This window comes from Petromyzon marinus, unplaced genomic scaffold, assembly GCF_048934315.1.
Source record: "Petromyzon marinus isolate PM22_M1 ecotype Great Lakes invasive population unplaced genomic scaffold, UKy_Petmar_22M1.pri1.0 PM_Scaffold_234, whole genome shotgun sequence".
Lineage (NCBI taxonomy): Eukaryota > Metazoa > Chordata > Hyperoartia > Petromyzontiformes > Petromyzontidae > Petromyzon > Petromyzon marinus.
Window position 1 is genome coordinate 121,645 of NW_027423207.1, and position 22,519 is coordinate 144,163.

Here is a 22,519-nt window from a genome sequence, read left to right on the forward strand (position 1 = left end):
ACACACACAGTACACACACAGTACACAGTACACACACAGTACACACACAGCACACAGTACACACACACAGTACATACACACATTACACACAGTACACACACACAGTACACACAGCACACACATAGCACACACATAGTACACACAGTACACACAGCTCACAGTACACACAGCACACAGTACACACACAGTACATACACAGCACACAGTACACAGTACACACACACAGTACATACACACATTACACACAGTACACACAGTACACACACACAGTACACACAGCACACACATAGCACACACATAGTACACACAGAGCACACACACAGCACACACACAGTACACACACACAGTCCACACAGTACACACACAGTACACACACACAGTACGCACACAGTACACACAGATCACACAGTACACACACACAGCACACACACACAGTACACACACAGCACACACACACAGTACACACAGCACACACACAGTACACACAGCACACACACAGCACACATACAGTACACACACAGCACACACACAGTACACACACAGTACACACAGCACACACAGTACACACACACAGTACACACAGCACACAGTACACACAGTACACACAGCTCACAGTACACACAGCACACAGTACACACACAGCACACACACAGTACACACAGCACACAGTACACACACAGTACACACACAGTACATACACAGCACACAGTACACAGTACACACACAGCACACAGTACACACACAGTACACAGTACACACACAGTACACACAGCACACAGTACACACACAGTACACACAGCACACAATACACACACGGTACACACACAGCACACAGTACACACACAGTACACACAGCACACAGTACACACACAGTACACACACAGTACACAGTACACACACAGTACACACAGTACACACACAGTACACAGTACACACACAGTACACACACAGTACACACACAGTACACACAGTACACAGTACACACAGCACACTCTCGCTGCGTGTGTATGCGAGTGTGTGTGCATGTAAGTGTGAATGCATGCGTGTGTGTGTGTCCGCGTGTGTGTGCGTGTGTGCATATGTGTGTGTACGCACGTATGTGCGTGTGCGTGTATGTGTGAATGCTTGTGTGTACATGCGCATGCGTGTGTGTGTACGTGTGTGTACATGTGTGTGTGTGCGATTGCGTGTACATGCGTGTATGAATCCGTGCTTGTTTGTGTGTGTGTACGTGCGTGTGTGTGTACGTGTGTGTACGTGTGTATGTGTAGGAGGTCTGCCCCGTGACCTCCTGCCAGCGGGCGTTCGACACTTCACGTGGCCTCAAGGTGCACATGGCCTGGCACAAGCGTCGTGGTGACGTTGTTGTTGTGTGTCACTGTGTGTGTGTCACTGTGTGTGTGTGTCACTGTGTGTGCGTCACTGTGTGTGTGCGTCACTGTGTGTGTGTACGTGTGTGTGTGTGTCACTGTGTGTGTATGTGTGTGTGTCACTGTGTGTGTGTGTCACTGTGTGTGTGTGTGTACGTGTGTGTGTCACTGAGTGTATGTGTCACTGTGTGTGTGTATGTGTGTGTCCCTGTGTGTATGTGTGTGTATGTGTATGTGTGTCACTGTGTGTACCACTGTGTGTGTATCACTGTGTGTGTGTGTCACTGTGTGTGTGTGTGTCACTGTGTGTGTGTGTTAGGTGCTCGCTAACAGCACTTGCCCCTACAGTCTGTTACAGGCTATATGGGGGATCTTTGGTTTGATCTTTGGTGTGTGTGTCACTGTGTGTGTGTGTGTATCACTGTGTGTGTCACTGTGTGTGTGTGTACACTGTGTGTGTGTGTTTGTCACTGTGTGTGTATCACTGTGTGTGTACACTGTGTGTGTGTACACTGTGTGTGTGTCACTGTATGTGTATGTGTCACTGTGTGTGTGTGTCACTGTATGTGTGTGTGTCACTGTGTGTGTATCACTGTGTGTGTACACTGTGTGTGTACACTGTGTGTGTGTCACTGTGTGTGTGTGTTAGGTGCTCGCTAACAGCACTTGCCCCTACAGTCTGTTACAGGCTATATGGGGGATCTTTGGTTTGATCTTTGGTGTGTGTGTCACTGTGTGTGTCACAGTGTGTGTGTGTATCACTGTGTGTGTGTCACTGTGTGTGTGTGTACACTGTGTGTGTGTTTGTCACTGTGTGTGTATCACTGTGTGTGTACACTGTGTGTGTGTACACTGTGTGTGTGTCACTGTATGTGTATGTGTCACTGTGTGTGTCACTGTGTGTGTGTCACTGTGTGTGTGTGTCACAGTCCGGCAAAACAACCCCCTACCTCCTCGCGGTGCCGGACGGGCAACTCTGTCGTGGACAGCGCTGTGGGGGGAGATCCAATTTTGATTGGCTCCTCCCCTCATGGCATATGTGTCCACCACAGGGGCTAAACGGGGGCTCTGGACGGGTGCGAGGGACTGGTAACCCCTCCACCTTCAATTAATTACCACGAAACCACGAATTAAACTGAAATATGTAACAACTAAGCTTGTGCCGGAGGCCCCGGGGGGCCAGGCGTCTATGACGTCTCCTGGCCAAACCCCAATTGGCGGAGCCAGGAGATTGAATACCTACCCTCGGGGCTACTCCAGAAACAACGAAAAGCCACTACGGGTGGCCACGTGGAATGTTCGAACGCTCACTGCAGAGGAGAGGCTGCCACTCCTCTGTCGGGAGCTGGACCGGTACCGCCTGGATCTATGCGGCATTCAGGAGGTCCGGTGGACCGGCTCTGGCTCCTGCCACCATGAGGGGTGGACAGTCCTCTACTCGGGGCAGCAGACTGCCAAACAACAGGGTGTGGGTCTTCTTTTGAACAAAAGAATGACGGGGGCGTGGGAGCGTGGCGGTGAGGTGTGGGAAGCTGTAAGCCCCAGGCTACTTTGGGCTCGCCTTCCCATCAACCGGAGGCGAGGAATGGTGGTCGTGGTTACTTATGCCCCCACCGAAGATGAACATCCGTGGAGGGATGCAGGCAAAGCCGATGAGTCAGATGCCTTCTATGACCTCCTGTCACAGGTGCTGGCTAAAGTGGCCCCTCGGGATAGAGTCATCATGTTGGGTGACTTCAATGCCCGAGTTGGTCATGATACTGGCACCTGGTCTGGAGTGATTGGAGGGCATGGGCCAGATCAGCTCAATAACAACAGTAGGAGGCTGCTAGATTTTTGTGCAGCCCATGGGCTTGTAATTACCAACACGCTGTTCCGGCATCGGCGCATCCACACAACATCATGGATGCATGCCGGGTCCAAGCAAGAACATCTGCTGGACTACATAGTGACGGACCAGCGAATGCGAGCCCATGTCCTTGACACCAGGACCTACCGTGGAGCTGATCTGCCCTCTGACCATCGACTAGTCATCTGTAAGATGCGCCTGCCATTCTTCCACTCCGGTGGTGGGTGTACACCCAGGACCCCATTCCAACCTAAAGTGGCCTGGTCTCAGTTATCTGATGAAAGTTGCAAGCGAGAATTTCATCACTGCTTGCGGCTGGGATTGGCATCGTCCCCGACTCCTCCTGATGTCGAGGGTAAATGGGCGAGGTTTAGGACTGTGACTCATGCAGCTGCAATGGCTGCTCTGGGTACGCGGTCCAGACCTCCCCAGACACCCTGGATGACAGAGGAGTTGTTCAGGATGGTTGATAAAAAGCGACAGGCCCACTGTCATCGGCTACAGAATCCCACGTCAGAGAATGAGGAGGCTTACCGCAGCCTTCGCTCGGAGGTTCGGAGAGCCGTGAGGCGCTGCAAGGATGGGTGGTGGTCGCGGGTTGCTGAGGAGATGGAGTCTGCCTCAGTGGCCCGTGATCACAAATCTCTATTTAACTCCATCAAAAAAGTAACCTGCAGCGCCACACCTATTACCATCATTAGGGGAAAAAACGGTGATCCAATTTCCGACCCCCAGGAACAGGTTCGCAGATTTGCTGAGCATTTCTGTGAGGTCCTGGGGGAGGGAAAATCCCTCAGCCAGGAAAACATCGTGGCACAAAGTGAGGATGACCCTGCTGAGGCTGCGGTGCCTCAAATATTGGATGAAGTCACCCCCTGTGAGTGGCTGGCTGAGGTGCCATCTGCTGAGGAAGTATTGAAGGCGATCCGGAGTCTGAGACCAGGAAAGGCAGCGGGCAGAGATGATCTCCCAAGCGAAATGCTGAGGGAGGGTGGCGTTTGTGCACAGACTGCCCTATATGACATCATAACAACAGTCTGGACCACTGGACGGGTTCCGCAGGATTGGAAGGATGCCCTGGTGGTCCCCCTTTTTAAGAAGGGGGACCGCACAGACTGTAACAACTACAGGGGCATCTCACTCCTCAGTGTGCCGGGAAAGGTCCTGGCAAGGATTATTCAGCATCGCCTTGCCAGGCACGCTGAGGAGAGGCTTGCGGAGCCCCAATGCGGTTTCAGGAAAGGGCGGTCCTGCACAGATGCCATATTTTCTGTCCGTCTGCTACAGCAGAGGTGTAGGGAATTCCAACAAGACCTACATCTCTGCTTTATTGACCTGGTCAAGGCCTATGATACCATCAGTAGGCCTGGGCTCTGGGTCGTTCTTCGTGCTTTTGGAGTACCTGACCCTCTGCTCACGATCATTAAGGACCTTCATGATGGTGAGCGGGCCCGGGTAAAACTACGTGGCCGGGAGTCAGAGCCATTCCCTGTACACCTTGGGGTGCGACAGGGATGTCCTCTGGCTCCCACATTATTTAACATCTATTTTGACCACGTAGTTCGTGAAGCCTTCAATAGCTGTACCGGGGGAATCTCCATATGGTACAGATATAATGGGAGGCTAATCGATGCCCGGGTGCGGTCAAGGGATGGCTCCCTATTGCTCAACCACGTTATGTATGCTGATGACTTGGTAATAGCTGCTCAGTCAGAGGAGGAGTTGGAGACGCTGCTGCTGAGACTGGAGCGTGCCACTAAGAGATGGGGCCTTACCATCAGCCCCACCAAAACTAAGCACCTGCCTGGGTATTTTGCACCATCGGACACTCCACCCCCACAACTCCCAATCGGTGATGGGGCAGTTGTGGAGAGAGTGGAGAGTTTCCCATACCTGGGCAGTGTGCTTATGACTGGCTCCAGTTTAACAGCAGAGGTCTCACTCCGAATCAGTCGAGCGGCAATATCTTTTCATCGGTTGCGTAACGCTGTGTGGAAGCTACCTGGTCTGTCGCTCCGCACTAAGCTTCAGGTCTTCTCGGCCACGGTCATTCCCTCCCTTCTCTACGCTTGCGAAACGTGGACCCCCCTAATGGAACATCTTCGCCGGTTAGAAACATTTAGGCTGGCCTGCCTACGATCCATCCTGGGTTTAACCAGACTGGATTGTGTGAGGAGCTCACAAATCCTTGAAAGATCTGGGCAGGGTCCCATCGGTGAGCTCCTCCGGCAGGCAAGGCTGCGATGGCTGGGTCATGTAGCCCGCATGCCCAGCCACCGCATGCTGAAACAGCTTTTGTTTGGCCGGATTGAGGGGGCTAAGCGGGCGCAGCACGGTCTAGAGAAGAGATGGAGTGATGTGGTACAGGAGGACGTGGAGCTGAGTGGACTTGCCGATGACTGGTACCAGCGGTGTCAAGATCGGCCTCTGTGGAGGAGGCTCGTGAAGGATGCTACTGGGCAGTTGGAGGCAGTCGCCCTCCAACAACAACGGAGGGCGGAGGAGCGACGCTCACAACAGCGAGCGGAGCGCCGGGTGGCTAAAGCACAGCAGGTTGGCACAGTAGGGGGCACAGGTGGTGCATCAGCCAGTCATCTCAGTCAGTCGACCCGTGGCACCTGCTGGGTCTGCCCCGTGACCTCCTGCCAGCGGGCGTTCGACACTTCACGTGGCCTCAGGGTGCACATAGCCTGGCACAAGCGTCGTGGTGACGTCACCGCCACTTAGTGGCGAATGGCGGTTGTTGTTGTTGTTGTGTGTGTACACTGTGTGTGTGTGTACACTGTGTGTATGTGTGTGTGTACACTGTGTGTGTGTACACTGTGTGTGTGTACACTGTGTGTCACTGTGTGTGCGTGTACACTGTGTGTGTACACTGTGTGTGTGTGTGTACACTGTGTGTGTGTACACTGTGTGTGTGTGTACACTGTGTGTGTACACTGTGTGTGTGTACACTGTGTGTGTGTACACTGTGTGTGTGCACACTGTGTGTGTACGTGTGTGTGTACACTGTGTGTATGTACACTGTGTGTGTGTGTGTAAACTGTGTGTGTGTACACTGTGTGTGTGTGTACACTGTGTGTGTACACTGTGTGTGTGTGTAAACTGTGTGTGTGTACACTGTGTGTGTGTGTACACTGTGTGTGTGTGTGTACACTGTGTGTGTACACTGTGTGTGTGTGTACACTGTGTGTGTGTACACTGTGTGTGTGTGTGTACACTGTGTGTGTGTGTACACTGTGTGTGTGTACACGTGTGTGTGTGTACACTGTGTGTGTGTACACTGTGTGTGTACACTGTGTGTGTGTGTACACTGTGTGTGTGTACACTGTGTGTGTGTTTGTCACTGTGTGTGTGTGTACACTGTGTGTGTACACTGTGTGTGTGTACACTGTGTGTGTGTGTACACTGTGTGTGTGTGTACACTGTGTGTGTGTACACTGTGTGTGTGTACACTGTGTGTGTGTACACTGTGTGTGTGTGTGTGTACACTGTGTGTGTGTGTGTGTACACTGTGTGTGTGTACACTGTGTGTGTGTACACTGTGTGTGTACACTGTGTGTGTTTGTCACTGTGTGTGTGTACACTGTGTGTGTACACTGTGTGTGTGTACACTGTGTGTGTGTACACTGTGTGTGTACACTGTGTGTGTGTGTACACTGTGTGTGTGTGTACACTGTGTGTGTGTACACTGTGTGTGTGTGTACACTGTGTGTGTACACTGTGTGTGTGTACACTGTGTGTGTGTACACTGTGTGTGTACACTGTGTGTGTGTACACTGTGTGTGTGTGTGTGTACACTGTGTGTGTGTGTACACTGTGTGTGTGTGTACGTACTCGTGTGCGTCCGTGGGGTTGCGCTGCAGCTCGTGGGCGCTGAGGATCTCGAACGCGGCTCGAACCCCGACCCTCCTCCTCAGCAGCATCGTGCGGATCGAGTTCTGCAGCCCGCACAGACAAAGGTCCCCCGTGTAGCCTCTAACAAGCTGCAGGGGCAAGTGCTGTCAGCTAGCACCTCACACACAGACACAGATCCCCCGTGTAGCCTCTAACAGGCTGCAGGGGCAAGTGCTGTCAGCTAGCACCTCACACACAGACACAGATCCCCCGTGTAGCCTCTAACAGGCTGCAGGGGCAAGTGCTGTCAGCTAGCACCTCACACACAGACACAGACAAAGGTCCCCCGTGTAGCCTCTAACAAGCTGCAGGGGCAAGTGCTGTCAGCTAGCACCTCACACACAGACACAGACAAAGATCCCCCGTGTAGCCTCTAACAGACTGCAGGGGCAAGTGCTGTTAGCTAGCACCTCACACACAGACAAAGATCCCCCATGTAGCCTCTAACAGGCTGCAGGGGCAAGTGCTGTTAGCTAGCACCTCACACACAGACACAGACAAAGGTCCCCCGTGTAGCCTCTAACAGGCTGCAGGGGCAAGTGCTGTTAGCTAGCACCTCACACACAGACACAGACAAAGGTCCCCCGTGTAGCCTCTAACAGGCCGCAGGGGCAAGTGCTGTTAGCTAGCACCTCACACACAGACACAGACAAAGGTCCCCCGTGTAGCCTCTAACAGGCTGCAGGGGCAAGTGCTGTTAGCTAGCACCTCACACACAGACACAGACAAAGATCCCCCGTGTAGCCTCTAACAGGCTGCAGGGGCAAGTGCTGTTAGCTAGCACCTCACACACAGACACAGACAAAGATCCCCCGTGTAGCCTCTAACAAGCTGCAGGGGCAAGTGCTGTTAGCTAGCACCTCACACACAGACACAGACAAAGGTCCCCCGTGTAGCCTCTAACAGACTGCAGGGGCAAGTGCTGTTAGCTAGCACCTCACACACAGACACAGACAAAGGTCCCCCGTGTAGCCTCTAACAGACCGCAGGGGCAAGTGCTGTTAGCTGGCACCTCACACACAGACACAGACAAAGATCCCCCGTGTAGCCTCTAACAGACTGCAGGGACAAGTGCTGTCAGCTAGCACCTCACACACAGACACAGACAAAGGTCCCCCGTGTAGCCTCTAACAGGCTGCAGGGGCAAGTGCTGTCAGCTAGCACCTCACACACAGACACAGACAAAGGTCCCCCGTGTAGCCTCTAACAGGCTGCAGAGGCAAGTGCTGTTAGCTAGCACCTCACACACAGACAAAGGTCCCCCGTGTAGCCTCTAACAGACTGTAGGGGCAAGTGCTGTTAGCTAGCACCCCACACACAGACACAGACAAAGATCCCCCGTGTAGCCTCTAACAGGCTGCAGGGGCAAGTGCTGTTAGCTAGCACCTCACACACAGACACAGACAAAGATCCCCCGTGTAGCCTCTAACAGGCTGCAGGGGCAAGTGTTGTTAGCTAGCACCTCACACACATACACAGACAAAGATCCCCCGTGTAGCCTCTAACAGGCTGCAGGGGCAAGTGCTGTTAGCTAGCACCTCACACACAAAGATCCCCCGTGTAGCCTCTAACAGGCTGCAGGAGCAAGTGCTGTTAGCTGGCACCTCACACACAGACACAGACAAAGATCCCCCGTATAGCCTCTAACAGGCTGCAGGGGCAAGTCCTGTTAGTAGCGAGTGGCCACTGTGGCACAAGAGGGGGTGGGTGGCCAGCACCACGCCCACCCGCCCGGCCGCCTTTGTCTCCCCAGTGGCCGCATATGAGTACTCATTTGAGGCCTAGGGGTTCAGGTAGTCGTCACCGGTGTTGGCCTTGAGCGGGAATCGAACTCGGAGAGCCGGGTTTGTAGCGCTGAACGCTGCACCGCCGCTCCCCACTTTACAGCCCACACACACAGACACCTGTGTCTCCGTGTCTCTCCCTGTGTGTCTCCCTGTGTCTCCGTGTGTCTCCGTGTGTGTCTCCGTGTGTGTCTCCATGTGTCTCCGTGTGTCCCCCGTGTGTCTCCCTGTGTCTCCGTGTGTCTCCGTGTGTCTCCGTGTGTACCTGTGTGTCTCCCTGTGTGTCCCCCGTGTGTCTCCGTGTGTCTCCGTGTGTACCTGTGTGTCCCCCGTGTGTCTCCCTGTGTCTCCCTGTGTGTCTCGCTGTGTCTCCGTGTGTCTCCCTGTGTGTCTCCCTGTGTCTCCCGTGTCTCCCCGTGTGTCCCCGTGTCTCCCTGTGCCTCCCCGTGTCTCCCGTGTCTCCCCGTGTGTCCCCGTGTGTCTCCCTGTGTCTCCGTGTGTCTCCGTGTCTCCGTGTGTCTCCCGTGTCTCCCTGTGTGTCTTGCTGTGTCTCCGTGTGTCTCCCTGTGTCTCCGTGTGTCTCCCTGTGTCTCCGTGTGTCTCCCTGTGTCTCCCTGTGTCCCCCGTGTCTCCCTGTGTCTCCCTGTGTGTCTCCCTGTGTCTCCGTGTGTCTCCGTGTGTCCCCCGTGTGTCTCCCTGTGTCTCCCTGTGTGTCCCCCGTGTGTCTCCGTGTCTCCCTGTGTCTCCGTGTGTCCCCCGTGTGTCTCCCTGTGTCTCCGTGTGTCTCCCTGTGTGTCTCGCTGTGTCTCCCTGTGTCTCCCGTGTCTCCGTGTGTGTCTCCATGTGTCTCCGTGTGTCTCCCTGTGTCTCCGTGTGTCTCCCTGTGTCTCCGTGTGACCCCGTGTGTCCCCGTGTGTCCCTGTGTCTCCGTGTCTCCCTGTCTCCCCGTGTGTCCCCGGTGTCTCCGTGTGTCTCCCTGTGTGTCTCCCTGTGTCTCCCTCTGTGTCCCCGTGTGTCTCCCTGTGTCTCCGTGTGTCTCCGTGTGTCTCCCTGTGTTTCCCTGTGTGTCTCCGTGTGTCTCCGTGTGTACCTGTGTGTCCCCCGTGTCTCCGTGTGTCTCCCTGTGTGTCTCGCTGTGTCTCCGTGTGTGTACCCGTGTGTCCCCGTGTCTCCCTGTGTCTCCCTGTGTCTCCCTGTGTCTCCCTGTCTCCCCGTGTGTCCCTGTATCCCCGTGTGTCCCTGTGTCCCCGTGTCTCCCCGTGTGTCCCCGTGTGTCCCTGTGTCTCCTGTCCCCGTGTCTCCCCGTGTCTCCCCGTTATTCCCCGTGTGTCCCCGTGTGTCTCCCCGTGTGTCCCCGTGTCTCCCCGTTATTCCCCGTGTGTCCCCTATCTACCTGTGTCCCCGTGTCTCCCCGTGTCTCCCCGTGTGTACCCGTGTGTCCCCGTATCTCCCTGTGTCCCCGTGTCTCCCTGTGTGTCCCCGTGTCTCCCCGTGTGTCTCCCCGTGTGTGTCCCCCATCTCACCACCAGGTATCCGCGGAACTGATTGTAAATGATCGCAGTCAGGAGATTCATGAGAAAATACGTGCCTACACACAGACACACAACAACAACACAACAACAACAACCGCCATTCGCCACCAAGTGGCGGTGACATCACCACGGTGCCTGTGCCAGGCTAGGTGCACTGTGAGGCCACGTCAAGTGTCGAAGGCTCGCCGCTGACAGGACGTCACAGATGCAACCAGTCATCTGGCAGGTCCGCCCACCCATCCGCCCACCCACCCGCCAACTCACACACCCACCCACTCACCCGCCAACTCACCCACCCACCCACTCACCCACCCACTCACTCACCCACTCACTCACTCACCCATCTACTCACTCACCCACCCACTCACTCACCCACCCACCCACCCACTCACCCGCCAACTCACACACCCACCCACCCACTCACCCACTCACTCACCCACTCACTCACTCACCCATCTACTCACTCACCCATCTACTCACTCACCCACCCACTCACTCACCCACCCACCCACCCACTCACCCACCCATCCACCCACCCACTCACCCACCCTCTCACTCACTCACACAGTCATCGGCAAGTCCACTCAGCTCCACGTCCTCCTGTACCACATCACTCCATCTCTTCTCTAGCCCCGTGCCTCCTGTACCACATCACTCCATCTCTTCTCTAGTCCCGTGCCGCGCCCGTTTAGCCCCTTCGATCCGGCCGAACAAAAGCTGTTTCGACATGCGGTGGCTGGGCATGCGGGCTACATGACCCAGCCAACGCAGACCTGCCTGTGGTTTTCACCACCTGATGATGATTGCTTGTGTTGCAATCGAAACATCGTTATATTTTATTGTTTTATTTTTTCATATTATTTTACTCTTTCCCTTCTACGTCACTTTACCGAAATAACCAATAATATGAACCCGCTGGTAGGTTCTAGAAAGGGGGCGTGGGCGTGGCTGTGGGCGTGGCCGTGGCCTTGGGCGTGGCTGTGGGCGTGACCGTGGGCGTGGCCTTGTCCGTGGGCTTGGCCGTGGGCGTGTCTGTGGGCGTGGCTGTGGCCGTGGGCGTCGCCGTGGGCGTGGCCGTGGGCGTGGCCGTGGGCGTAGCCAGGCCACGCTGACAGTACAAAAGAGGGGCCCCCTGTAGGGGACCGCGAGGCTGTCGTGTGGAGTGGGGAGGGGGGAGGGGATCCCTGTCGTGATGCTGCTGGAGCCCTTCTGGTCGTCTACGCCGTCCCGAGGCGTCAGCGGTGACAGGCAGCCGAGCGGCTGTCCTGAGCGGCTGTCCTGACCGGCTGCCCTGAGCGGCTGTCCTGACCGGCTGCCCTGAGCGGCTGTCCTGACCGGCTGTCCTGACCGGCTGTCCTGAGCGGCTGTCCTGACCGGCTGTCCTGACTGGCTGCCCTGACCGGCTGCCCTGACCGGCTGTCCTGACCGGCTGTCCTGAGCGGCTGCCCTGTCACCGAGCGACGTCACCGAACACACACGTGCCGACTTGGTAAAGGCGTCAACCCCGATAGTCCCGCCGACTCTTTTGTGCCTCCAAGTTGGCCACCGACACATTCACACGTGGTCCCAGCCAAACTAAACGCGCGGTAGGCAGGGGGGGGGGGTGTCCACGTGACAGGGAGGGGTGTGGGGGTGTCCACGTGACAGGGAGGAGGGGTGTCCACGTGACAGGGGGTGTGGGGGTATCCACGTGACAGGGAGGGGGGGTGTCCACGTGACAGGGAGGGAGGGGGTGTGGAGGTGTCCACGTGACAGGGGGTGTGGGTGTGTCCACGTGACAGGGTGTGTGGGTGTGTCCACGTGACAGGGAGGGAGGGGTGGGTATGTCCACGTGACAGGGTGTGTGGGTGTGTCCACGTTACAGGGTGTGTGGGTGTGTCCACGTGACAGGGAGGGGGGGTGTCCACGTGACAGGGAGGTGTATCCACGTGACAGGGAGGGTGTGTCCACGTGACAGGGTGGGTGTGTCCACGTGACAGGGTGTGTGGGTGTGTCCACGTGACAGGGAGGGTGTGTCCACGTGACAGGGTGTGTGGGTGTGTCCACGTGACAGGGGGGTGTGTCCACGTGACAGGGGGTGTGTCCACGTGACAGGGTGGGTGTGTCCACGTGACAGGGTGGGTGTGTCCACGTGACAGGGGGGTGTGTCCACGTGACAGGGGGGTGTGTCCACGTGACAGGGTGTGTGGGTGTGTCCACGTGACAGGGGGGTGTGTCCACGTGACAGGGGGGTGTGTCCACGTGACGGGGGTGTGTCCACGTGACGGGGGTGTGTCCACGTGACAGGGGGGTGTGTCCACGTGACAGGGGGGTGTGTCCACGTGACAGGGGGGTGTGTCCACGTGACAGGGTGGGTGTGTCCACGTGACAGGGGGGTGTGTCCACGTGACAGGGTGGGTGTGTCCACGTGACAGGGTGTGTGGGTGTGTCCACGTGACAGGGTGGGTGTGTCCACGTGACAGGGGGGTGTGTCCACGTGACAGGGGGGTGTGTCCACGTGACAGGGAGGGAGGGGGTGTGGAGGTGTCCACGTGACAGGGTGGGTGTGTCCACGTGACAGGGAGGGTGTGTCCACGTGACAGGGGGGTGTGTCCACGTGACAGGGAGGTGTGTCCACGTGACAGGGAGGTGTGTCCACGTGACAGGGTGGGTGTGTCCACGTGACAGGGGGGTGTGTCCACGTGACAGGGGGGTGTGTCCACGTGACAGGGAGGGTGTGTCCACGTGACAGGGGGGTGTGTCCACGTGACAGGGGGGTGTGTCCACGTGACAGGGTGGGTGTGTCCACGTGACAGGGAGGGTGTGTCCACGTGACAGGGGGGTGTGTCCACGTGACATGGGGGTGTGTCCACGTGACAGGGGGGTGTGTCCACGTGACAGGGGGGTGTGTCCACGTGACAGGGTGGGTGTGTCCACGTGACAGGGTGTGTGGGTGTGTCCACGTGACAGGGTGGGTGTGTCCACGTGACAGGGAGGGTGTGTCCACGTGACAGGGGGGTGTGTCCACGTGACAGGGGGGTGTGTCCACATGACAGGGGGGTGTGTCCACGTGACAGGGTGGGTGTGTCCACGTGACAGGGGGGTGTGTCCACGTGACAGGGTGGGTGTGTCCACGTGACAGGGAGGTGTGTCCACGTGACAGGGGGTGTGTCCACGTGACAGGGGGGGTGTGTCCACGTGACAGGGGGTGTGTCCACGTGTCAGGGGGGTGTGTCCACGTGACAGGGTGGGTGTGTCCACGTGACAGGGGGTGTGTCCACGTGTCAGGGGGGTGTGTCCACGTGACAGGGTGGGTGTGTCCACGTGACAGGGGGGTGTGTCCACGTGACAGGGTGTGTGGGTGTGTCCACGTGACAGGGGGGTGTGTCCACGTGACAGGGGGGTGTGGGTGTGTCCACGTGACAGGGTGGGTGTGTCCACGTGACAGGGGGGTGTGTCCACGTGACAGGGTGTGTGGGTGTGTCCACGTGACAGGGGGGTGTGTCCACGTGACAGGGGGGTGTGTCCACGTGACAGGGTGTGTGGGTGTGTCCACGTGACAGGGTGGGTGTGTCCACGTGACAGGGGGGTGTGTCCACGTGACAGGAGGGTGTGTCCACGTGACAGGGTGGGTGTGTCCACGTGACAGGGTGGGTGTGTCCACGTGACAGGGGGGTGTGTCCACGTGACAGGGAGCCCCCATGATCTCCGCGCGAGCAGCCGACAGACCGGGGGGGGGGGGGGTAGGGGGGCGGCTTCGGCACGGCGACGTCACGCCGCCGGTTTTAAAGGAGGATGACCACGTGGCCCCCCCCCCCGCCCCCCCCCCCGCCCCCCCCCGCGATCAAAGAGCTTCACGGATCATCGGATTCCTCCACCGGCGGTCTCAGACGAGGGCCGAGCGTCCGCGCCTCGCGGCTTTACCGATGACGCTGAAGGCCAGGAAGAAGACGGCGTAGAGGCGGTTCGCGGAGTAGGCGGGGATCATCACTGCAGGGCGCACGTGACACAGCACGTGACACACCACGTGACACACCACGTGACACACCACGTGACACACCACGTGACACACCACGTGACACACCACGTGACACACCACAGCACGTGACACACCACGTGACACACCACAACACGTGACACACCACAACACGTGACACACCACGTGACACACCACAGCACGTGTCACACCACAGCACGTGACACACCACGTGACACACCACAGCACGTGTCACACCACGTGACACACCACAACACGTGACACACCACAGCACGTGACACACCACGTGACACACCACAACACGTGTCACACCACAGCACGTGACACACCACGTGACACACCACAGCACGTGTCACGTGACACACCACAACACGTGACACACCACGTGACACACCACAACACGTGACACACCACGTGACACACCACAACACGTGACACACCACAGCACGTGACACACCACAGCACGTGTCACGTGACACACCACAACACGTGACACACCACGTGACACACCACAGCACGTGACACACCACAACACGTGACACACCACAGCACGTGACACACCACAACACGTGACACACCACAGCACGTTACACACCACAACACGTGTCACGTGACACACCACAACACGTGACACACCACGTGACACACCACGTGACACACCACAACACGTGACACACCACAACACGTGACACACCACAGCACGTGACACACCACAACACGTGACACACCACAGCACGTGACACACCACAACACGTGTCACGTGACACACCACAGCACGTGACACACCACGTGACACACCACGTGACACACCACAACACGTGACACACCACAACACGTGACACACCACAGCACGTGACACACCACAACACGTGACACACCACAGCACGTGACACACCACAACACGTGTCACGTGACACACCACAACACGTGACACACCACGTGACACACCACAGCACGTGTCACGTGACACACCACAGCACGTGACACACCACGTGACACACCACAACACGTGACACACCACAGCACGTGACACACCACGTGACACACCACAACACGTGACACACCACAGCACGTGACACACCACGTGACACACCACAACACGTGACACGTGACACACCACAGCACGTGACACACCACAGCACGTGACACACCACGTGACACACCAAAACACGTGACACACCACAGCACGTGACACACCACAACACGTGACACACCACAACACGTGACACGTGACACACCACAACACGTGACACACCACAACACGTGACACACCACAGCACGTGACACACCACAGCACGTGACACACCACGTGACACACCACAACACGTGACACACCACAGCACGTGACACACCACAACACGTGACACACCACAACACGTGACACGTGACACACCACAACACGTGACACACCACAACACGTGACACACCACAACACGTGACACACCACAGCACGTGATACACCACAGCACGTGACACACCACAACACGTGACACACCACGTGACACACCACAACACGTGACACACCACGTGACACACCACAACACGTGACACACCACAACACGTGACACACCACAACACGTGTCACGTGACACACCACGTGACACACCACAACACGTGACACACCACAACACGTGTCACGTGACACACCACGTGACACACCACAACACGTGACACACCACAGCACGTGACACACCACAGCACGTGACACACCACGTGACACACCACAGCACGTGACACGTGACACACCACAACACGTGACACACCACAGCACGTGACACGTGACACACCACAACACGTGACACACCACAGCACGTGTCACGTGACACACCACAGCACGTGTCACGTGACACACCACAACACGTGACACACCACAACACGTGACACACCACAGCACGTGACACACCACAGCACGTGTCACAACACAGCACGTGTCACGTGACACAACACAGCACGTGTCACGTGACACACCACAACACGTGACACGTGACACACCACAACACGTGACACACCACAACACGTGACACACCACAGCACGTGACACACCACAGCACGTGTCACAACACAGCACGTGTCACGTGACACACCACAACACGTGTCACGTGACACACCACAACACGTGACACGTGACACACCACAACACGTGACACACCACAACACGTGACACACCACAGCACGTGACACACCACAGCACGTGTCACAACACAGCACGTGTCACGTGACACACCACAACACGTGTCACGTGACACACCACAACACGTGACACGTGACACACCACAACACGTGACACACCACAACACGTGACACGTGACACACCACAGCACACCACGGCACGTGACACACCACAGCACGTGACACACCACAACACGTGTCACGTGACACACCACAGCACGTGACACGTGACACACCACAACACGTGACACACCACAACACGTGACACGTGACACACCACAACACGTGTCACGTGACACACCACAACACGTGACACACCACAACACGTGACACGTGACACACCACAACACGTGACACACCACGGCACGTGACACACCACAACACGTGACACACCACAGCACGTGACACGTGACACACCACAGCACGTGACACACCACGACACGTGACACACCACAGCACGTGACACACCACAGCACGTGACACACCACGTGACACACCACAGCACGTGACACACCACAACACGTGACACACCACAGCACGTGACACACCACAACACGTGACACGTGACACACCACAGCACGTGACACACCACAACACGTGTCACGTGACACACCACAACACGTGACACACCACGGCACGTGACACACCACAACACGTGACACGTGACACACCACAGCACGTGACACACCACGTGACACACCACAACACGTGACACACCACGGCACGTGACACACCACAACACGTGTCACGTGACACACCACAGCACGTGACACACCACAACACGTGACACGTGACACACCACAGCACGTGACACACCACAACACGTGTCACGTGACACACCTCGACACGTGACACACCACGACACGTGACACGTGACACACCACAACACGTGTCACGTGACACACCACATCACGTGACACACCACAGCACGTGACACGTGACACACCACAACACGTGACACGTGACACACCACAGCACGTGACACACCACGGCACGTGACACGTGACACACCACAGCACGTGACACACCACAGCACGTGACACGTGACACACCACAGCACGTGACACACCACAGCACGTGACACACCACAACACGTGACACACCACGACACGTGACACACCATGGCACGTGACACACCACGGCACGTGACACACCACAGCACGTGACACACCACAACACGTGACACACCACGGCACGTGACACGTGACACGTGACACACCACAACACGTGTCACACCACGGCACACCACAACACGTGACACACCACGGCACGTGACACACCACAACACGTGTCACACCACGGCACACCACAACACGTGACACACCACGGCACGTGACACGTGACACGTAACACACCACGGCACGTGACACACCGTGCACAGACACAGACGCGGGCAAAGTTCACCGTTAGCCCGGCACGGCCGTGGTGACACCACTGCCGCTTGGTGGTGAATGGCAGGGGTTGGTGATGGTGGTGGTGATGGTGGTGGTGATGGTGGTGGTGATGGTGGTGGTGGTGGTGATGGTGGTGGTGGTGGTGATGGTGATGGTGGTGGTGATGGTGGTGGTCGTGGTGATGGTGATGGTGGTGGTGGTGATGGTGGTGATGGTGGTGATGGTGATGGTGGTGATGGTGGTGATGGTGGTGGTGATGGCGGTGGTGATGGTGGTGGTGATGGTGGTGGTGATGGTGGTGGTGGTGATGGTGGTGGTGATGATGGTGGTGATGGTGGTGATGGTGGTGGTGGTGGTGATGGTGGTGATGGTGGTGGTGGTGATGGTGGTGGCGATGGCGGTGGTGGTGATGGTGATGGTGGTGATGGTGATCGTGGTGGTGATGGTGGTGGTGGTGATGGTGGTGGTGATGGTGATCGTGGTGGTGATGGTGGTGGTGGTTTATGGTGGTGATGGTGATGATGGTGGTGGCGATGGTGGTGGTGGTGGCGATGGTGTTGGTAATGGTGGTGGTGATCATAATGATGGTGATGATAGTGATCATGACGATGGTGATGGTGATCGTGATGATAGTTACACTATATCATGGTCATTATGAAGAGATGATGATGATGATGATGAAACTCATGAAGGGAAGACGACAATGGTGATGAGGAGGACTATGGTGATACACAGACAAAGGTCCCCCGTGTAGCCTCTAACAGGCTGCAGGGGCAAGTGCTATTAGCTAGCACCTCACACACAGACACAGACAAAGATCCCCCGTGTAGCCTCTAACAGGCTGCAGGGGCAAGTGCTATTAGCTAGCACCTCACACACAGACAAAGATCCCCCGTGTAGCCTCTAACAGGCTGCAGGGGCAAGTGCTGTTAAGCTAGCACCTCATATACAGGTGGTTGTGGTGGTGGTGGTTGTGGTGTTTGTGGTGGTGGTTGTGATGAAGGTGGTAGTGGTTGTGGTGGTGGTTGTGGTGGTGGTGGTGTTTGTGATGGTGGTGGTGTTTGTGATGGTGGTTGTGGTGAAGGTGGTGATAGTTGTGGTGGTGGTGGATGTGGTGATGATGGTGGGTGTGGTGGTGAGGGTGGTTGTGGTGGTGAGGGTGGTGGTAGTTGTGGTGAAGGTGGTTGTGGTGATGAGGGTGGTGGTGGTTGTGATGGTGGTGATGTTTGTGGTAATGGTGGTTGTGTTGATGGTGGTTGTGGTGAAGGTGGTGATGGTTATGATGGTGGTTGCGGTGGTTGTGGTGGTGGTTGTGGTGGTGGTTGTGGTGAAGGTGGTGGTGGTTGTGGTGGTGGTGGTGGTGGTGGTGGTGTTGTGGTGGTGGTTGTGGTGAACGTGGTGATGGTGGTGGTGGTGGTGAGGGTGGTGGTGAGGGTGGTGGTAGTTGTGGTGAAGGTGGTGGTAGTTGTGAAGGTGGTTGTGGTGGTGAGGGTGGTGGTGGTTGTGATGGTGGTGATGGTTGTGGTGAAGGTGATGGTTATGATGGTGGTTGTGGTGGTGATGGTGGTTGTGGTGGTTGTGGTGGTTGTGGTGATGGTGGTTGTGGTGGTTGTAGTGGTGATTGTTATGAAGGTGGTTGTGGTGATGGTGGTTGTGGTGGTGGTTGTGGTGGTTGTGGTGGTGGTTGTGGTGGTGGTTGTGGTGAAGGTGGTGGTGGTTATGATGGTGGTTGTGGTGGTTGTGGTGGTGGTTGTGGTGGTGGTTGTGGTGGTGGTGGTTATGAAGGTGGTGGTGGTTGTGGTGGTGGTTGTGGTGGTGGTTGTGGTGAAGGTGGTGGTGGTTATGATGGTGGTTGTGGTGGTTGTGGTGGTGTTGTGGTGGTTGTGGTGGTGGTTGCGGTGGTGGTGTTTGTGGGGGTGGTTATGGTGAAGGTAGTAGTGTTTGTGGTGGTGGTTGTGGTGAAGGTGGTGATGGTTGTGGTGAAGGTTGTGGTGAAGGTGGTGGTGGTTGTGGTGGTGCTGGTGGTGGTGAGGGTGGGTGATGGTTGTGGTGAAGGTGGTGGTGGTTGTGGTGGTGCTGGTGGTGGTGAGGGTGGTGATGGTTGTGGTGAAGGTGGTGGTATTGTGGTGGTGTTTGTGGTGAGGTGGTGATGGTTGTGGTGAAGGTGGTGGTGGTTGTGGTGGTGGTGAGGGTGGTGATGGGTGTGGTGAAGGTGGTGGTGTTTGTGGTGGTGGTGGTGAAGGTGGTGATGGTTGTGGTGAAGGTGGTGGTGGTTGTGGTGAAGGTGGTGGTGGTTATTAAGGTGGTTGTGGTGAAGGTGGTGGTGTTTGTGGTGGTGGTGAAGGTGGTGATGGTTGTGAATATGGTGGTGGTTGTGGTGCTGGTGGTGGTTGTGGTGGTTGTGGTGAAGGTGGTGGTGGTTATTAAGGTGGTTGTGGTGAAGGTGGTTGTGGTGGTGCTGGTGGTGGTGAGGGTGGTGATGGTTGTGGTGAAGGTGGTGGTGGTTGTGGTGGTGCTGGTGGTGTTTGTGGTGGTGGTGAAGGTGGTGGTGTTTGTGGTGGTGGTTGTGGTGGTGCTGGTGGTGGTGGTGAGGGAGGCTGCTGACCGTCGGGGTTGTTGGCCGTGGTGAGCAGCACGAGCAGCGAGGTGAGTGACTGAGTGAACGTCTCAAAGTAAAGAAAGTAGCCACTCGGAGTTACCGACCTCCACCTTGCAACATTACCAACAACACACACAACCACAACACCACAACCAACACATCACCACCACAACACCACACAACCCAACACCACCACCACAGCCACAACATCACCACCACAACACCCACCACCACAAACCACACACAACACCACACACCACACACACACCACCACCACCACCACAACACAACACAACCACCACACACCCACAACACCACACACAACCACCACAGCCACAACACCACCACAACCAACATCAACACAACCACAACAACACCACAACAACCAACATCAACACAACCACAACACCACCACAACAATCAACACAACACACAACACCACCACAACCACAACCACCACAACCAACATCACAACCAACATCAACACCACCACCACAACCACAACCACCAACATCAACACAACCACCACAACCAACATCAACACAACCACCACAACCACAACACCATCACCACAACCAACATCAACACAACCAACATCAACACAACCACCACCATCACCCTCACCACCACAACCAACATCAACACAACCACCACCATCACCCTCACCACCACAACCAACATCAACACAACCACCACAACCACAACACCACCACAACCAACATCAACACAACCACCACAACACCACCACAACCACCACAACCAACATCAACACAACCACCACAACCACAACACCACCACAACCAACATCAACACAACCACCACAACCACAACACCACCACCACCCTCACCACCACCACAACCACCACAACCACCACACCACCACAACCACCCTCACCACAACCAACACAACCACAACATCACCACCACAACCAACATCAACACAACCACCACAACCACAACACCACCACCACCCTCACCACCACAACCACCACAACCACCACACCACCACCACAACCACCCTCACCACAACCACCACAACCACAACATCACCACCACCACAGCTACAACACCACCACAACCACCACAGCCATCATCACCCTCACCACAACCACCACAACCACAACACCACCACAACCACCATCACCCTCACCACAACCACAACACCACCACAGCCACCATCACCCTCACCACAACCACAACACCACCACAGCCACCATCACCCTCACCACAACCACCGCAACCACAACACCACCACCACCACAACCACCATCAACGCAACCACCACAACCGCCACAACCACCACCACCACCTTCACCACCACCACCCTCACCATCACGACCACCACAGCCACCATCACCACAACCGCCACAAACCACCACCACCACCATCACCACAACCACCACAGCAACCACCACCCTCAGCACAACCAGCACAAACCACCACCACCATGCAGGGAGTTGTAGTGACGAGGTGGAGAGAGACAGAGAGTTGTAGTGACGAGGTGGAGAGGGACAGGGAGGTGTAGTGACGAGGTGGAGAGAGACAGGGAGGTGTAGTGACGAGGTGGAGAGAGACAGGGAGGTGTAGTGACGAGGTGGAGAGAGACAGGGAGGTGTCGTGACGAGGTGGAGAGAGACAGGGAGGTGTAGCGACGAGGTGTGAGAGAGACAGGGTGATGTAGTGACGAGGTGGAGAGAGACAGGGTGATGTAGTGACGAGGTGGAGAGAGACAGGGAGTGTCATGACGAGGTGGAGAGAGACAGGGTGTTGTAGTGACGAGGTGGAGAGAGAGACAGGGAGGTGTAGTGACGAGGTGGAGAGAGACAGGGAGTTGTAGTGACGAGGTAGAGAGAGAGAGAGTGATGTAGTGACGAGGTGATGAGGACACTCACCTTGCCCCTCTGGAACAGCAGCATACCCAGCACAGTGAAGAAGTACAAGTGCAATGC

At 56.4% G+C, this 22,519-nt stretch overlaps 1 protein-coding gene across 1 annotated transcript in view; it reads right to left on the minus strand.

The window, feature by feature from the left end:
- Nucleotides 1-20,644, minus strand: part of LOC142922965 (two pore channel protein 2-like) — a 46,013-nt gene extending 25,369 nt beyond the window's left edge. Inside the window, exons 1-4 of the mRNA XM_076063903.1 lie at nucleotides 20,577-20,644; nucleotides 14,336-14,401; nucleotides 10,424-10,488; nucleotides 7,057-7,160 (exon numbers count right to left, since the gene is read on the minus strand). Of these exons, the coding sequence (XP_075920018.1) occupies nucleotides 7,057-7,160; nucleotides 10,424-10,488; nucleotides 14,336-14,399 (233 nt within the window). The 5' untranslated portion in view covers nucleotides 14,400-14,401; nucleotides 20,577-20,644. The remainder of the gene's footprint in view (nucleotides 1-7,056; nucleotides 7,161-10,423; nucleotides 10,489-14,335; nucleotides 14,402-20,576) is intronic.
- Between the last annotated feature and the right edge of the window lie 1,875 nt (nucleotides 20,645-22,519).